General features: G+C 42.6%; 1 protein-coding gene across 1 annotated transcript; it reads right to left on the bottom strand.

Annotated features, from left to right (window-relative positions):
* Positions 1 to 3,682: 3,682 nt before the first annotated feature.
* RWDD1 (RWD domain containing 1) lies at positions 3,683 to 17,369 on the bottom strand. The gene is made up of 7 exons (XM_054822371.1): positions 17,196 to 17,369; positions 15,302 to 15,367; positions 12,316 to 12,446; positions 11,195 to 11,338; positions 10,087 to 10,219; positions 9,819 to 9,881; positions 3,683 to 6,113 (listed from the first exon to the last, which is right to left on the bottom strand). Exons 1-7 carry the CDS (start codon positions 17,266 to 17,268, stop codon positions 6,001 to 6,003), a joined length of 723 nt encoding a protein of 240 aa, XP_054678346.1. The 5' UTR covers positions 17,269 to 17,369; the 3' UTR covers positions 3,683 to 6,000.
* Positions 17,370 to 17,813: the final 444 nt, after the last annotated feature.

The raw sequence follows: 17,813 nt of genomic DNA, 5'->3' as shown, positions 1-17,813 counted from the left end.
ACTTCATTGCATTGTCTATTATGGTTCCTGAGGTCATGTCTGACTTTGCCACTTGAAATACAGAGAAAAGACACAGGACATAGTCATACCAGTTTTTAACTGAACGTCCACTCTATCATATCTGATGATCTGCTAGACGTACTGATGTAAAAAACTACCAGCTATCTATGCATACGTCCTTCCTCATATATTCATTGACTCACGATCAGGGTTTAATCTGTCCATGATTCAACTCCATGCAGTGGCTTGCCCATGGGTTTCCCCTCAGAAGATAACTACAGAAGACAGAGGAGAGTATCTCAAGATTTTTTCTATCAACAACTCAAAAAATACTTGCAAATTCAACAACTCCACTCGTGGTCTATGACATATTCACCTTTGTAGACAGTAATGCCTTTTATGTTGCTTACAAAGGGAAGTCCAACTCCTGCATATTTCTCAACTACTCACAAACTAGAGTTGTAGTTCCTCTCCTCCCCATGTACGCAGTTAAGTCTCTGATACAGCTCTAGCATTTTTTTTCCTCTCCAATAATCTTCCCTCCCTTTCAGCACAGCCTCAGTTGGGAGGGCAGAGGGAAAGGACGTGATCTGAGGAGGAAACATTTTGTTCCAACTTTTTTTCAGATACCAACCGCACTTCCCTGGTGGGGAAGGCAAGTTTCGGATGCTCATCCCTGCTATGTCATCTACATGATCAAACTATTGTGACTGCTTTTGGTTGCTATTGAATCAATGTCCTAACAACCAGCCACAGCAGGATATAACTTCTAATTTCAAAAGCATTTCAAATAATCATTTTGATTTGACAAAGAACATCTAACCTGGGCTTTCCTATGAACTGTTTGAAAAATGTAAAAAATCCTTCCAATTCACATACTGGCTTGCTTGTTTGTCTGCTTCCATCACTGGTCCCAAGGGACTAGCTCTTTCTTCTCATTTTCAATACACCCATTTTAGCCTTCTGATGCACTGTACCTGCTTTTTTCCTGAACAGAATTACTTCATGGACAGCATGCTGTTAGCTGCTATTAGGCACAAGGTGACCTCATATAATTAGCCTACAAGGAGAATATTTCCATGTCCTTCAATGGTACAGCCAGACCACCTTTCCTTCTGGAACTTTGCATCCCCAATACAAGAAAATTAATTACAAAAACAAACAAACAAACCAAAATGAACCCAAAGCACCCTTATGTGGCTTATGTAACCACTACATCCCCTGACCTCTGAGTTTGGACTTCCCACAAGGGGACCAGTGACCTTTTCCACCTGTACATATTTACCTTTGCCACTGAAAAGGTAAAACTAGTTCAAAGTCAGAAGCCTAACACAGGACTTTTGCTGAGTTTTCCGTAAGTACAAACAGAACTCCTGATTACAGGTAGGACCTTGATCTTTACGTTTTTTCCAATAACAAGAAGTCCCAGCATAGTAATAAAAGGCACATAAACCTCACACTACATTATGCCGCAGCCCGATGGTATCAGCTGACTCAATCAGTTGCAGATTTCATAAGCATGCAGTGCAGAAAGTAAAATTGAGTTCATGGCAATAAATGCAATTATGTCAAAGAACTGAACCTGAAAAGCCTCTTTGCTCTCCTTCTCCCTCCTACTTCGCATCAAGTTACAAAGCACTGAATGGCTAACTTAAAAAAACCCAAACAACAAAAACCACAAACCAAACCCAAAACCCACCCAAAAAACAACCCCCCAAAAAAGTAGTATTTCAAGCCCTGTCAGATTCTGCAGCACAAGAGAGAGCACTCACACAACAGCTCTTTCTCTCAGGATCTAAGGGCATCAGCATCTTGGATCCAGGCACAGTCTACTGTCTGGTCCAACAAGTTCTGAATTTATTTCAGCAACCACACAGTTTAAAAACTGGAGGCAGCCTGATGGTTCTAAGTCTCTTAGAAGAAAGACTGAAGATTCAATGACAAAGTAACCTGCTCGGTTGATGTGAGGTGAGTGGTGGACGTTGTCTACCTGGATTTCTCCAAGGCTTTCGATAAAGTTTCCCACACCTTCCTCCAACAGAAACCAATGTGTGATGGTCTAGACAAGTGGTCCCTGTGGTGGGTGGGAACTGGCTGACAGGACACACCCAGAGGGTGGTTGTAAATAGCTCTTTTTCAAACTGGCACCCCGCCACAAGTGGGGTCCCCCAGGGATCGATACTGGGCCCAACACTGTTTAATGTCTTCATAAGTGATCTGGGTGATGGGATCAAGTGCACCCTGATGAAGTTTGTGGATGATAGCAAATTGAGTGAGGAAGCGGACACTTCGGAAGGGAGAGACACTCTGCAGGAAGACCTAGATAGGCTGGAAGAGTGGGCTAACAAGAACCTTTTGAAGTTCAACAAGGACAGGTGTCAGATCTTATGCCTGCACATAATCCAGGAGTGCAGCACAGACTGGGATCTACCCGGCTGGAGAGCAGCTCTGTGGAGAGGGACCTGGGGTTCCTGGTGGACAACAAGCTCAATATGAGTGAACAGTGTGCTGCAGCAGCAAAGCAAGCCAACAGGATGCTGGGCTGCATCAACAAGGGCATCACCAGCAAAGATAAAGAAGTCATTATCCCACTCAGTGCTTGTCAGGCCACACCTGGAATACTGTGTTCAGTTTTGGTCCCCACTATACAAAAAAGATGTGGCCAGGCTGGAGCGGGTCCAGAGGAGGGCCACCAGGATGGTCAAAGGACTCGGAAGCCTGCCATATGAGGAAAGGCTGAGAGAACTGGGTTTGTTTGGCCTTGAGAAAAGAAGGCTTAGGGGTCACCTCATTGTCATGTTCCAGTACCTGAAGGGTGTCTACAAAGAGGATGGAAAAGATGAAGGGTAATGGGTGCAAGTTACCCCAGGGAGATTCCAATTGGACACTAGAGGAAAATTTTACACACTGAGAACAATCAGCCATCAGAATAACCTCCCCAGGGAAGCAGTGGATTCCCCAACATTGGACACTTGTAAGACTCAGCTGTACTGCGTGCTGGGCCATCTTGTCTAGACCGTGCTTTTGCCTAGAGAGGTTGGACCAGATAATCCTTGAGGTCCCTTCCAACCTGGTTTTCTATGATTCACCCCACAGGAATTGTACTTCAAGCTCCCCGTTTGTAGCCAAAATACTCTGACCACTGCCCTATTAGAAAAAGAAAAAAAAAAGAAAGGAAAAAACCCCAAACATATACCACCACTAGGTTTTGTTTGCTTTAAAGCAGATCATGAGACAGTCATAATTTGGATGCAAAATCCTTGGCTTTGCGGTATGCCCGAGATTGTACTCCTACAGCATCTTGATGTGGTGGGCACCACCCTCTGAATTTTAATAGAGTTCAGGCACCAACTATTCATAAAGTTCAGCATGATCAAAACTAAATTAGCTTTGGTAGTGCAATGTTGCAACTCATAATAATCTCCCTACATGCATTACAGTGTATGCTTTGGTCTTGAGAGATAAAAGTAAGATACAAGCAAGGTTGTCAGCACTATGATTTTGAATTACTAAAATTTCATCAGTTTATTGGTGGAATTTTATTAGATTAATACAAATTAGACTTCAGTCTAACCCAAAGTGTGTAAATTAACTTTAAATATCTCACCTAGACTTCTTCCACCAAAAAAACCTTTTCTCAGTCCATTTCAGCAAACTAAAACACGCAAACAAAGCCGAGCTCACTCTCAGTCAAATTCCCTTTTATTTCACAGATGTTAACTGCTAACAAAGCTAAACAAATCTGAAGTTCAGACTGAGTCACTGAAACTTGTTCCAAAGACTTGGAGGAACAGACTTTACGCATTTTTTTGTCACTTCAACCCTTATTTCCTCTGCTTTGAAATAAAAGATGTAGTGAAAACACATTTTCACATTTTAAATGGTTTGACATCATTTTAACATTTTTAAGCTATACATCCTCTGCATGAAAACCAATAAATATGTTAGTGTGCAAACAGACTAGAAAACCTTATTAAATACCATTAACAAGAAACTTTTTTTCATATGTAGATGAGTCTCATCAGTAACCCACTTGGAAAATTTTCTCAGATTACCACATTTTGCACAGACTACACAGCATTCTTGGATTCAGTCCAGATTTAAAAAGAACTAATTCACTCCTTTTATGAAAAAAAGCCAGTTTTAAACATACCTAGCTGAAAATAGAAAGCAGCCTTAGGAGTTAAATGTTTTTTATGCAGCTGAATTGAGACATACCAGAAGTAAAGTAAGTTCAGTGCTGAAGAGCATTTTAAAACATCCTAGTGATTACACAGGAACCTGGATGTAGTCACTATGAAGCTTTTGATCCAACTGTATCTTTGGAAAAGTCAGATTTAATATCACATTTGTTCACAATTTTTAAATATATTTGGTAACTCTGCTGGAACACAGATCCTGCTTATTGCTTTGAAACATACATTACTTGTCTAGAGTTTTTAGTAGCCAAAATTAAGATCAAATAGAGGACAGTAGGAACAAAGGCACAATTATTTTATAAAAGTATTTACAGGGTACTCAAACATTTATTTATATCTACTAGAAACTCATTCACCTTGGATAGAAAAAGAAAGGACTACTGAAACATGTTGAAGGAGATCCTCCTAAACAGATGTTTTCAAGCAATATGAGCAGAGAATCTTATACACCATTAAATTATTTCCAGAATGAAACATCTCACTTTGAATATGGAATTTCCAAATATTGAAGTTCATATATTTATTATTCTTCTAAGCACTGTGATACTTTAGTGCAACTCTCTTCAAAGATTGAAGCTGGTGCAGTTAAGGCAGTCTACTAACAGTATTTTAAAATTCAGCACACTGATTAATCATTGAGGTGCCTGGTGGTTCTCTATTCTTCATCTATACTGTCATCCTTCCAGCTGATGCAAACACAGCATGTTTAAACACCACGGTTCTCAAAGTGGTTTAGGTTATTTTGGAGGTGGGAAGGGTAAAGGAGTCTAACATCAAGCTATTAGCTCCATAAACAACTCTGCAGGATGGTTAACATCCACGACTTGATGTGTAGCTTAACTGTATGCTTTGCTAATCTTTTTAGACATATCCGGTTGGCAGCCTATAAGAATATCCATTACATTAAACCTATAAGCACTCTATAAATCCCGGTACTGCATTCTGCACTCCACTGATAGTGCTTTAACATAGTCTGTTGCCAAAAGCAAACTAATTTTCCTAGGGTGGTTTGGTGGGGGTTTTTTTGGGGATTGTGGTTTTTTGGGGTTTTTTTTCCTTCTTCCCATGGAAGTTCATTGATGCACAAGTTCAAAATAAAAAAAACCCTCCCTGAACAAAGCAGCCAAACTTTTTAAGAGGACTTCATCTCATTCTGATTTCTTTCCTGCGGACTTGAACTAGTCATTTTGAAACTACTATCCTCAACTATGGCAATAGTATGGAAATGGTTTCCATTAAACTTTAATAAGGCTACGCCTTATTATAAGGTGACTAGTGCTGCCTATCTACAGCTGAAGTGGGGGCACCAGAACTGACCATTACTTGAAGCATTATAAAATTCCACAGAAGAAAGAAATAAAAAAATAACTGCATAGTATGTGATCCTTTTTATTCACCAAAGCTGTCCATGTATATCCCAGGTGGAAGATAGCAGAACAGCTGCTCAGCCTTCAGAAGTAGGCACTTGCTGTAACATATTTCCTTCTTGCTTGTTGTCACGTCTCTTCAAAGGACAATTACAAAAGTGGGAAGGAAAAAATAAGAGAAAATAGAATAGCATTTTCAGACAGATCAATATTCCTCAAATTTTTCACGTGAAATATTAAAGTAAATTTATTTATGATGAAAGTCATCAGAAGACCATTCTCCTGGATTTAAAATATTTTGGTTTTTTCTTTGGAAAAAAGGAAAAAAGAAAAAAAAAGAAAACCAATGCACATTACTAAAACCACAGATGCTGTGGCTTTCCTGTCTATCCCCCTCTCCATACATATGTCCAACACAGCCAGTTCAAAAAAGTCTAATCACTATCTAAATTAACAGGGTTGTAGTCAGGGTCATCCTCTTCATCCTCCAACTCTAAATCATCCATTTCTTGGAATAAAGATTCATCAACCTCCACGCTGTTTCCAGCTGCAAAGAACAGAAAAATAATTTATTTTCATGCACGTAGGAAAACAGTACCTGAACAACAATACACACAACACTTTCATATTCATTTTTCAATGTAGGTAGCTGTTAACTTACTAGGCTTTTTATATATCAAATAGATATGGAAAAGGAAATGAAAGGTTTTATCTTTTTACAGCTAAAGTGAAGCTTTTTCTCCTCCTACCAAAACCCAGTCAAGAGAAATGTCCCATGGGACCTCAGAATCCATTGGAAGAATGAAATTAACATTTATAGTTCCCAGATGCAGAGATCCTTTCTCCCAGGTACTGTCAAAGTAGGAGCTCAGCACCTCACAGCTGGAATAGTTAAAACTATCACAGCCACAGAAACACAGAGGGTTTATAAAAAAACTCTTACCATTTATATGCCTACATACATACATTTGTTTTCAGATTTAAATTTTAAAATCAAGATAAAGCTTTGCATGCTTTCACATTTTCTTCTGAAAGAGATGATGGTGACCTAAGGATAAGGCTTGAGGACTATTACTATATTTGCGTGCATCAACAGCGACATCTTCCGGCCACCCAATAAGTTTCTGGCCTTTCACTGGATTTGAAAGAGCCTTTATAACAAGTTTCCATCTAAAAGATAAAGCCATCATCCCATTTAAGCTGTAAAAATTAGTATTACTTATTACACAGTAATGTAATATTAAATTGCAGTCAGTAACCTGTTTCATTAATGATAGAATGCAAACAGCAATAAGAACAGGAGTTTTTAATCACCGATAGCAACAGGACTAAAAGTTAACACATTAATCCCAAGTCATTTGGGCACAGAGCCCAAATACAGAAGTCCACTCCTCCCTTGAGACAGCCAAATGCCCTATCAACAACTCATCTTCACTTCAGGCATTTTGGAGGAAGACGAGGTTATATTACGCCCTCTAAAAGAAACTCAACTCCCCCATGACTGCCATTTTGAGTACATACTCACTGATGTTCATAAACGTTTTTTTTAAATTGTTACTTGCAGAGAAAATTCTGGACTCTTCTGCATGTATGTTTTGCCATACAGTAGGTAATGCAGCTACATTAAAGAATTGCTTTAACTCAAAATCAGTCTTTTAAACTAGGATACTAGTACAGAAAATTAAATAGATATATGACTGAGTAGATTTGATTTATCTCCAGCAGATTTTCCAAGTTTAACATCTTTTGGCACGTTTACGAAATTTTCAGCTGGCATTAAGTTATTTTTTCCAGTGAGATAATAGACAAACCTGCATAAAACCACAAAGAAGAACTGGGTTGCACAGAAGTAAATAGGATTTAATGTGACCTGCAAGACCATGGAATCACAGAATAGTTTGGGTTGGAAGGAACCTTAAAGGCCATCTAGTCCAACCCCCCTGCAATGAGCAGGGACATCTTCAACTAGATCAGGTTGCTCAGAGCCCCATCCAACCTGACCTTGAATCTTTCTAGGGATGGGGCACCTACCACCTCCCTGGGCACCCTGTTCCAGTGTTTCACCTCCCTCAATGTAAAAAATTTCTTCCTAAATCTACTCTCATTTAGTTTAAAACCATTACCCCATGTCCCCTAGGGCAACAGGCCCTACTAAAAAGTTCGCCTCCATCTTTCTTATAAGCCCCCTTTAGATACTGGAAGGTTGTTATAAGGTCTCCGCAGAGCCTTCCCTTCCCCAGGCTGAACAACCCCAACTCTCTCAGCCTGTCCTCATAGGAGAGGTGCTCCAGCCCTCTGATCAGCTTCGTGGCCCTCCTCTGGACTCTCTCCAACAGCTCCATGTCTCTCCTGTACTGGGGCCCCCAGAGCTGGACGCAGTACTGAAGGTGGGGTCTCACAAGAGCGGAGTAGAGGGGCAGGATCACCTCCCTCGACCTGCTGGTCACACCTCTTTTGATGTGGCACCGGACACGGTTGGCTTTCTGGGCTGCAAGCGCACATTGCCGGCTCATGTCCAGCTTTTTATCAGTCAACGCCCCCAAGTCCTTCTCAGCAGGGCTGCTCTCAGTCCCTTCATCCTCCAGCCTGTATTGATACTGGGGGTTGCCCCAACCCAGATGCAGGACCTTGCACTTGGCCTTGTTGAACTTCATGTGGTTCACATGGGCCCACTTCTTGAGCTTGTCTAGGCATCCTGTCCCTCAGACGTGTTAACTGCACCACTCAACTTCGTGTCATTGGCAAACTTGCTGAGGGTGCACTCAATCCCACTGCCTATGTCACTGATGAAGACATTAAACAGTACTGGTCCCAATATGGACCCGAGGGACACCTTGCCACCAATCTCCATCTGGACATTGAGCTGTTGACCAATACCATCTGGATGCAACCATACAACCAATTCCCCAACCACCGAACAGGCCATCCATCAAATCCGTATTTCTCCAAATTTAGAGACCTTACAGAAGTCCAGATAGACAACATCCATAGCTCTTCCCTTGTCCTCTGATGTAGTTCACTCCATCATAGAAGGCCACTAAGTTGGTTAGGCAAGACTTGCCCTTGGTGAAGCCATGCTGGCTGTCTTGTATCACCTCCCTGTCCTTCATGTGCCTTAGCACAGCTTCTAGGAGGATCTGTTCCATGACATTCCCAGGCACAGAGGTGAGGCTCACAGGTTGGTAGTTCCCAGGGTCCTCCTTTCTACCCTTTTTAAAAATGGGTGCAATGTTTCTCTTTTTCCAGTCACCATGGACTTCACCTGACTGCCACAATTTTCAAATATCATGGAGAGTGGCTTGGCAACTACATCAGCCAGTTCTCTTGGGACTCTGGCATGCACCTTGTCAGGTGCCATAGACTTATGTATGTTGAGGTTCCTCAGGTGGTCACAAACCTGATCTTCCCTTACAGTGGGAGGTACTTTGCTCCCCCAGTCCCTGTCTTGTGGTCCATCCACTCGAGAGGTGTGGGAAGAGAGGTTGCCAGTGAAGAATGATGCAAAGAAGTTGTTGAGTACCTCAGCCTTCGCCTTGTCTGTTGTTACCAGTTTGCCAGTCTTGCTCATCAGGGGAAGTACACTTTCTCTGACCTTCCTTTTCTGGCTGACACACCTGTAGGAGCCCTTCTTATTACTCTTTGCGTCCCCTTGCCAAGTTCAGCTCCAGCTGCGCTTTGGCCTTCCTGACCCCATCCCTACACAACCGGGCAGCATCCCTATACTCTTCCCAGGATCCCTGTCCCTGCTTCCACTGCCTGAGCATTTCCTTCTTGCCCTTTAGTTTGACCCGCAGGTCTCAACTCAGCCATGCGGGTCTCATGTTTACTATTGGTGTTGAGGTTCACAGAGAAGATGACAGAACTTCAAAGATCTGTGACTGAAACTGTGGGTAGGAAGGCTGGCTATTAGAAAAAAAGAAAAAGCAGGGTTTAGTTGTGGGGTTTTTGTTTTGATTTTGTTTGGGTTTGCTTCCAGTCTAAACACTTGAATAGAAGCAACAGAAATTAGATCAACTCAAGCTCAAAACTGCAAATAAATATGCTTTAGGATCTTGAAAATGTTGTTTGTTTCTGAAAGAAGTTAAAAGTCACTTCCATTCGATCTGCAAAACAGTATGTCTCAAAGTTTTTCCGATGTAAAAGCGATACTGAGGTAAGATGTTAAGTCAGAAGTATAATACAGATTCTGCTTAGGAATTTTGACCTATCTGAAGTCACTGTCTTTCAGTTATGGAAACAAACAGGAATTTACCTTCCTCCAAGAACTGAATGTCAGAGGTGTCAAGGTTGTGATCCATTTCAAACAGCTGTTTCCCTAAAAAATAAAAAAAAAAAAAATATAAGAAAGTAGAAATCTGAAATAAAGTCAGAAAGATTTTGTGCTACATGGAGGACAATAATCAAATACTGCAGTAAGAGTTTATTTACTACCATCATCTTTCGATGTAAAAATCACTTTTAGGCTTGTCATTATAGTCTGGTAATATTTCAAAAACATCAGGACCAGTCTTAAATCATACCGCTTAATTTATTTTTGCCTGCTTGTTCTTCTTCTTTCATTTTTTTCCTCTTTATTTCTAGGAGTTCTGCATCAAACTTCGCTTTCCAATTTAAGAAATTCTCAATGGTAACAGGAGTGCCATGAAAACGTTGCTGAAAGAACAGAAAACAAGGCTGTAAACACAACTTGCAAAGCTACAAGTGAAAATGAGCATTCTCTTAATTATTTAAATTACAATATTCCAGAAGCGCTGCTTGCTGTGAAGTATTCTAAGAAATTAATCCTACCCCTGCATTCTTCCTGTTTTTGTCATGGGACTTTACCTTCAGAGAGCTGTACCAAGGTGGAAATTCTTATGGAAAAACCTCGTGTACTACTTTTGGACTTACAGTGCAATAGTTAACAACACACCACTAATACAGGTTATCCATAAGTAGGCAGCGCTTCTTATCAACTCTTAAGTGCAATCTACACTGAATTAAAATACACTAACCCTTTTATCTTGTTGAGACAAAAAAAGGGTTCTTGTTTTCCAGCTCTTTTTCTGCTGTTTTCAAAACCACTGAACCTTCCACCCTCTAGCTATTTCTGAGGAAGAAAGTGAAGATTCAGTAGTTGGACTTATCACAGCACACTCTATGAATGGAAAAACTATTCCACTGTGGCTGGTAGAAAGGACACGTGCAGGGAGGACAAACCAGATCTTGAAGACTGGTCCGACTGCTTCTACCCTACCCAGTCTACCAAGGAGGAGAGACTTCCTTAGACCATGCAGCCTGTATGCGGCATTCTAGCCCTTTTTGCTCCCCATCCCCTCTTGCCTCTTCAAACAAGAAACTGGCTATAGCAACTTTAATTTAATCTGGGAAAAATCCCTGCCCCTGATTTAGGAAGTAATGCTAGAAGGGATTGTGAACGTGCAATACATCTCTGAAAAGACTGCTTTAGAAAACGGGGGGAAGGAAAAAATCACTTAAGCGCACCAAAGAATCTTCTAGTCCTCAAGTTTTAATTACATCAACTTTGGGAGAGATGTTCCTCTCCCAGTGAAATCGAGAATTGCTCCTGCATCAAACCCATTCATTTAAAAAAACCAGGAAATTTTTAGTTGAAAACATTTTACATACTTTCTCTTCTTCTTCTGCTTCTTTTTCCTTCTGTTTCTTTTCCTCTTCTCTCCGTGTTTTTATTTGATCCACTATTTCATTTAATTTCTCCTGTACTGCTGAGACTAGAGTGAAGATCATTACCATTCCTAAATTTTCTTCTGCCTACAACACAAAGAACGCAACCTCAAACAGGAGAGCCTCAAACCTCCAGCAGCTGAATGCATAAATAAGTTTAAAAAGCAGTATGCTGTGCAAATGCAGATAACACAGCTGAAGCACTCTGTGCCAATCTCAAAAGCACACCGCAAAATTCAAGTCAATTGGCCAGTTAAAATTATTCCCAAATGGGTGCGCAGCAAAACACCACTGATGACCTCTATGTTCAGGTTATCAACCTATTACAGACATCAGGAACACTTTTTCATGAATAAAACAAAACCTATAGCAGGAATACAACTCCAAGATTTGAATATCATAAATCTTAGAAGACAACAGATGCTCAGAACCTCTGTTCTCCTGAAATGGCTTGTTCCTTAATCCCATTACATGCCCCTTTGAAGTGGGAGAGTTACCCAGAAAACATCAGTTGATGGAAGGAAGGTTATATGAAGTAAACTGAAAAGAAAGTCTACTGAAGATATTATGGCAGTTTTAAGACAGGGAGGACTTGTCAAGAATTCCTGAAACAAAAGAAGTGTTTCCTTCTCATTCCTTTACAATGCACCCTCAGTGATCCCAAAGGCTGAAGAGATATTCCCTCTCCCCCTCCAAATAGTTGTGTTATTAAAAAGAATCAGTGGAGCATTTTTTAATCTTTCCAAATAAAATTGAAGTGGTTTATTTTCACAAATAGTACATATACAGTTAAACAAATTCACCGTAAGCTAGAACTGCAAAAGGAGAAGCCTTAGAGCACTTCCATTTCATTATTGTACCTGTGCACACTGAATTAGTCCTGTATTTTACCTCATTAACATAATTTATCTCAATAATGTCATTTACCAAACTCAAACTTCAAAGTCAGTCCTTACAATATGGAACATGTTTTAAATCAGTAGCACATGCCTCAGGAAACAACTGACTTGAGAGAGAAGTGTGAAGTGATATCAAGCTGAATTGAGATATCCCATTTTCCTTACCTGTTGTTCTAGTAGTTTTATTATGTCTGTGACATCATTATCATCAAGATTCTCCTGTGAGACAATTTCATAAAGTGGAGTTTCATCGGGATATTTTTCTCTATAGGTAAATTTAAGGGTTGTTTGGACAGCTACAAGATAAAAAAAAACAAAACATATTCTTCGGGTGCTAAGTTTATATAGCTCTGATTGTATATTTTTCTATTGCATCAGCAGCCTAAAGATTTTAAAATATAAAGTATTCTTATCTTAAAGGAACAGTCATCCTACACAGATGTTAAAACTGCATGAACAGATTTAAATATAACACAAGAGTTTTGAGAAATTAAGACGATGACGTTTACCCTTACATAAACTATTACAGGCTATTAATGTCTGAAAGGTCTTTAGAAGTACTGGAAAACCTCTAGTACCTACTGTACCACAGAAGCAGTAATCTCTTTTCCCTCATATCCCACTTAAAGTTGGACAAAACAAGGAGGAGTCCTAACAACAGATCTAGAGAGAATCTCAGTATATTAAGGCTTTAAATTCTGTGTGCTTGGCTGGAGTATCATCGTCTGTGTTGGGTACCAGGGCTCCCCATAAATCATATGACAAGGACATAGGTGATAAAAGGAGGACGAGGGAAAATGGGTCCCCTCCGGAATGAAACGGGTGACCTGGTGACCCAGGATATGGAGAGGGCTGAGGTACTCAATGACTTCTTTGCCTCAGTCTTCACTGGCAAATGCTTGAGCCACACTGCCCAGGTCACAGAAGGCAGGGACTGGGAGAATGCAGAACCGCCCACTGCAGGAGAAGATCAAGTTCGAGAATATCTAAGGAACCTGAAGGTGCACAAGTCCATGGGACCTGATGAGATGCCTCTGCAGGTCTTGAGGGAACTGGCGGATGAAGTGGCCAGGCCACTCTCCATCATATTTGAGAAGTCCTGGCAGTCCAGCGAAGTTCCCACCAACTGGAAGAGGGGGAACATAACCCCCATTTTTAAGAAAGGAAAAAAGGAAGACCCAGGAAACTACAGGCCAGTCAGTCCCACCTCTGTGCCTGGCAAGATGATGGAGCAGACCCTCCTGGAGACTATGCTCAGGCACATGGAAAATAAGGAGGTGACTGGTGACAGCGAACACAGCTTCACTAAGGGCAAATCGTGCCTCACAAATTTGGTGGCCTTCTATGATGGGGTTACAGCGTCGGTGGATAAGGGAAGGGCAACTGACATCATCTACCTGGACTTGTGCAAGGCATTTGACACTGTCCCACACGACATCCTTGTCTCTAAATTGGCTCAGTGGATAAGGAATTGGCTGGATGGTCACACTCAAAGAGTTGTGATCAACGGCTCAATGTCCAAGTGGAGAACAGTGACAAGTGGCGTTCCTCAGGGGTCGGTACTGGGACCAGCGCTGTTTAACATCTTTGTCGGCGACATGGACAGTGCGATCAAGTGCACCCTCAGCAAGTTTGCCGACGACACCAAGCTGTGTGGTGTGGTCACCATGCTGGAGGGAAGGGATGCCATCCAGAGGGACCTTGACAGGCCAGAGAGGTGGGCCTGTGTGAACCGCATGAGGTTCAACAAGGCCAAGTGCAGGGTCCTGCATATCGGTCGGCACAATCCCAAGCACAACTATAGGCTGGGCGAGGAATGGATTGAAAGCAGCCCCGAGGAGGAGGACTTGGGGGTATTGATTGATGAGAAGCTCAACATGAGCTGGCAGTGTGCACTTGCAGCCCAGAAAGCCAACCATGTCCTGGGCTGCGAGTCCAGAGGAGGGCCACGAAGCTGATCAGAGGGCTGGAGCACCTCTCCTATGAGGACAGGCTGAGAGAGTTGGGGTTGTTCAGCCTGGAGGAGAGAAGGCTCCGGGCAGATCTAATTGCAGTTTACCAGTACGTGAAGGGGCCTACAGGAAAGCTGGAGAGGGACTGTTTATGAGGGAGTGTAGTGACAGGACAAGGGGAAATGGGTTTAAGTTGAAGGAGGGTCGATTTAGATTCGATGTTAGAAAGAAATTCTTTACTGTTAGAGCGGTGAGGTACTGGAACAGGTTGCCCAGAGAGGTTGTGGATGCCCCATCCCTGCAAGTGTTTAAGGCCAGGTTGGATGAGGCTTTGGGCAATGTGATCTAGTGGAGGGTGTCCCTGCCCATGGCAGGGGGGTTGGAACTAGATGATCTTTAAGGTCCCTTCCAACCCAAACCATTCTATGATTCTATGACACGATGTCCAGTACAAGTTAATAAGCAAAGAGGAGAACACACTCAACTTGAAACCACCCAGAACTAGGATAACATGGAAAGGAGGCAAAAGAGAATCAAGTTCCTTTCACACATCCTGCCAGAATAGCAGGAAGAAGCCTTCCTTCAGTTCCTCAAGACTCACAGCTCTGGTAGTCCAGCAGTCTCTTCAACATAGACACCTGCTCTGAGCAGAACTTTCTCCTTTAAAACTGAAGGAGACAGAAGCAGTTTTTCCCTTCTGATACAGTAACCCAGAACAGCAGCTCTCAAACTTAATTGGAGAAAGACTTGCTGAGAACAAGCCCGTGCAACCATTGATACCAAAAAATACAAAGGGACTTGGGACTCACAGCTCTTTGTTCTGGGCTTTAAGGGCTGCATATTTATGATACACAGACTTGACTTTCCCATGTGGCTGGTATACATGCAGTTGCTAGGATAAAAATAAATCACCTCACAACATGGCTGTAAGCTCCTATGGGAATGGCAACCCATTATTTTTGAAGCTACAGGCAAAGCATTTGAGATTCAGCATGCCAGAAAGTAGCCAGAGTGAGAGAGTGCAACATTTCTGTGAACTAAACACAGAATACCAGAACTCTTGACCTACACTTTCTGAGGAACGCCTGCTGGATCAGGCCCCTAAGAGGACTTAAATGGAGGTATATCTAGTTGTTCACAACAGAATTAGGCTTACACAGAAACTCCTCCTATATACGTTTAAGACGCAATCAACTTACTTTCATCATTTTCTCCTGCTTCAGATGTCACAGTGATTGTGAAAGTTGTAGGCTTTTCTGACAATACTGTTCAAAGAAAAAAAACAGAGACAGATTCCTTAAATCAGACAACTACTTCTTCACATCATTAAAACTGAACTTCTCAAGGATTTAATGAAGCAAGGAAGCTATTGATACAGTGTTAAGGGCCTTTTACCCTATTAATAAATACTTTTCAGTTAGCAGCTATCTTCCACATGATCTGATGTTTGGAGTGCTCTTTGAATAAAAGCATATAGCATCAAGAATATCAAAAAGTTTTTCTTTTTGAAAGTTTTTTTCTTTTGGTAGTTTCACTTTTCCAAAAAGTACAAACCTACCTACTATCAAATGACTTATGTTAATACACTGAATGTGTGCAGAAAGCTCCCAAAGCTAATTTGCTTTATTGTGCTAGATATGTGTGATGAGCATTGAGTGCACTCTTGACCCTGGACTATTTTTACAGTATGTCTGCACCTATTTCTATATTTAGGACAGCTTAATGTAACAAATGCTTCTTAAAACAAAAAAGCAATACACAGTGCTTTCCTTCAAGAATGTCCTACCCAAGTAATGTACTAGAATGAAATTGCATGAATGAGGCAGCTAGAAGACGAACAACAAGCAGCTCTATAGACACACACAAAATGCAAGCCCCGTAATCTAAAGTTTCACAGACTAGAAACCTCTTAGCACAACTGTGGGTCACAGACTATATTCTCAAATAAGGACTGCTCTGTATTACTGTTATAACCTATGACCAATCTAGTATATATGGTCTAACAGTATTAATTGAATTTCGCCCAGTTGCTAACATACTACTACAATCTTTTCTCCTCCCTCTTCTTTTAGGCATAAAAGCATTGCGTGAATGAAAGATAACTCATAATAAGCGTTAGAATAGAGGCTGTATGAAAGTATATTACAATAAGTGATTCAGCATCCTCAGCTAGCAGAGATCAATTCGTATACCTTTACCATAAAACTGAAGAACCTAAAAGATTTTCACATTAAAGCAATCGACAAATTGTACTGGGTAAATGTCTGCGTGATGAAGTTACTGTCAAGTAAGATATGATGGGACCTTGAGCAGAATAGATACCGTGCAGGAAGGAAACAGGCAATGCACCATTTTTCTCATTGTTAAAATTCTTTGGATACTGAGCACCATAAATCACATTAGATTAGCCAGCATGGTCTTAATTGTTTATGGTAACTAGGAAGTCCTAAAAGTCTGAAGACCAAGGTATCCACCATATGAAAGTTTTAGCACTATAACATACTGCACCTGGGAATTATAGTTTGCTTTTGTTCCACCACAGATCCGCAATGGAATAAGGCGGATACTGGCAATGCACTTGCAGAAGAAACGGCACCTTTAAGTACCCCAAAACATCCCGTGCTTCACGGTTGTGAGAGGCTGCCCCCAAAAAGGAAGACTGGTCGACACATTCCCCGATTTCCACCTAGGGCCGCATCTTTTGAAAGGTTTATCCAAGGAACATCCTTCTACCAGCCACAACGCGGGCTCAGGCACCGGAACGGGGATCCCCGCTGGGCTGCTGTACCACGGCGTGACTGACCGCCGGGGCCGGCATCGCCCACGCCAGCCGCCCAGACCCACGCGTACTGGGCGAGAAGCGCCACCGAGCGCTTCGGTTTTCCCGCCTAAGGAAAGTAAAACAAAACAAAAAAACCCCAAACCTCGACAAATATCCAACCCTTGCAGCTAACAGTAAGGGGACACCCGAAGGAGCCCGGGCCGGCACGGCGCAGGGGGCGGCTGCCGCCCGGCGGGGCCTCCCGCTCCTCCCTCATACCGGCTCGCCGCGGCCGTGCGGCGGAGCCAGGCGCGGGCGCCGCCGCGGCTCACCTGTGAACGAGTCCGGGTAGATAGACTCCAAGGCCTCCAGCTCGTTACGCTGTTCCTCACTGTAGTCGGTCATCGTCGCCCGCCGCCGCCGCCGCCAACAGCCATGGGCCGCCCGCACCGCGAAGCGACCCGGGCCCCCCCGCCGCTCACCGCCGACCCGCGCCTGCGCGCTCCCCTCCGGTCATCGGCTAAGCATGCCTAGCGCCGTCCACGCGCGCGCCCTCGATCGGCGGTGGATGCTTTTGGGCTGAAGGGGAGGAAAGCATCGTGAGGCGGGCGGCCGCGCTTGAGCTAACGGTAGGCGCGTGGGCGGTTGTGAGGGGAGGAGTCGTTATCCTTGCTGGGTTTCGGCTGCCCTCGGAAAGAGCGATCGAGTGCGCTGTCCTCTGGTCAGTTAATTCTAGTCCTCGCTGCTTAGCGTTCAGCTCTGGGCAGAACGGACGTGGTGTGTTTACCCATCTGTACCTGACGTGTTAGAAAAATCCTGTCTTCGTCATCTGCAGCACACCTGCTCTAGCTTCCCCTCCCCTGCAGTGTTTTGGATAGGTGAGGCGGTCAGGCCGTGTTTCTTAGACTTCTGAAGGTATGTAGGCTCCCACCTAAAGAGGCAGGCTTCAG

Source organism: Grus americana, chromosome 3 (assembly GCF_028858705.1).
Source record: "Grus americana isolate bGruAme1 chromosome 3, bGruAme1.mat, whole genome shotgun sequence".
Classification (NCBI taxonomy): domain Eukaryota; kingdom Metazoa; phylum Chordata; class Aves; order Gruiformes; family Gruidae; genus Grus; species Grus americana.
This window is presented reverse-complemented; position numbering and strand designations above follow the sequence as displayed.

Coding starts and splice junctions, on each gene's coding strand:
- RWDD1 (XM_054822371.1), bottom strand. CDS start 17,268: ATGACCGACTACAGTGAGGAACAGCGTAACGAGCTGGAGGCCTTGGAG. Junction 9,882..10,086: donor AGGCAAAAATAAATTAAGCG/GTATGATTTAAG, acceptor TTTATTTTTTAG/GGAAACAGCTGTTTGAAATG. Junction 6,114..9,818: donor CATTCAGTTCTTGGAGGAAG/GTAAATTCCTGT, acceptor TGTTCTTTGCAG/CTGGAAACAGCGTGGAGGTT.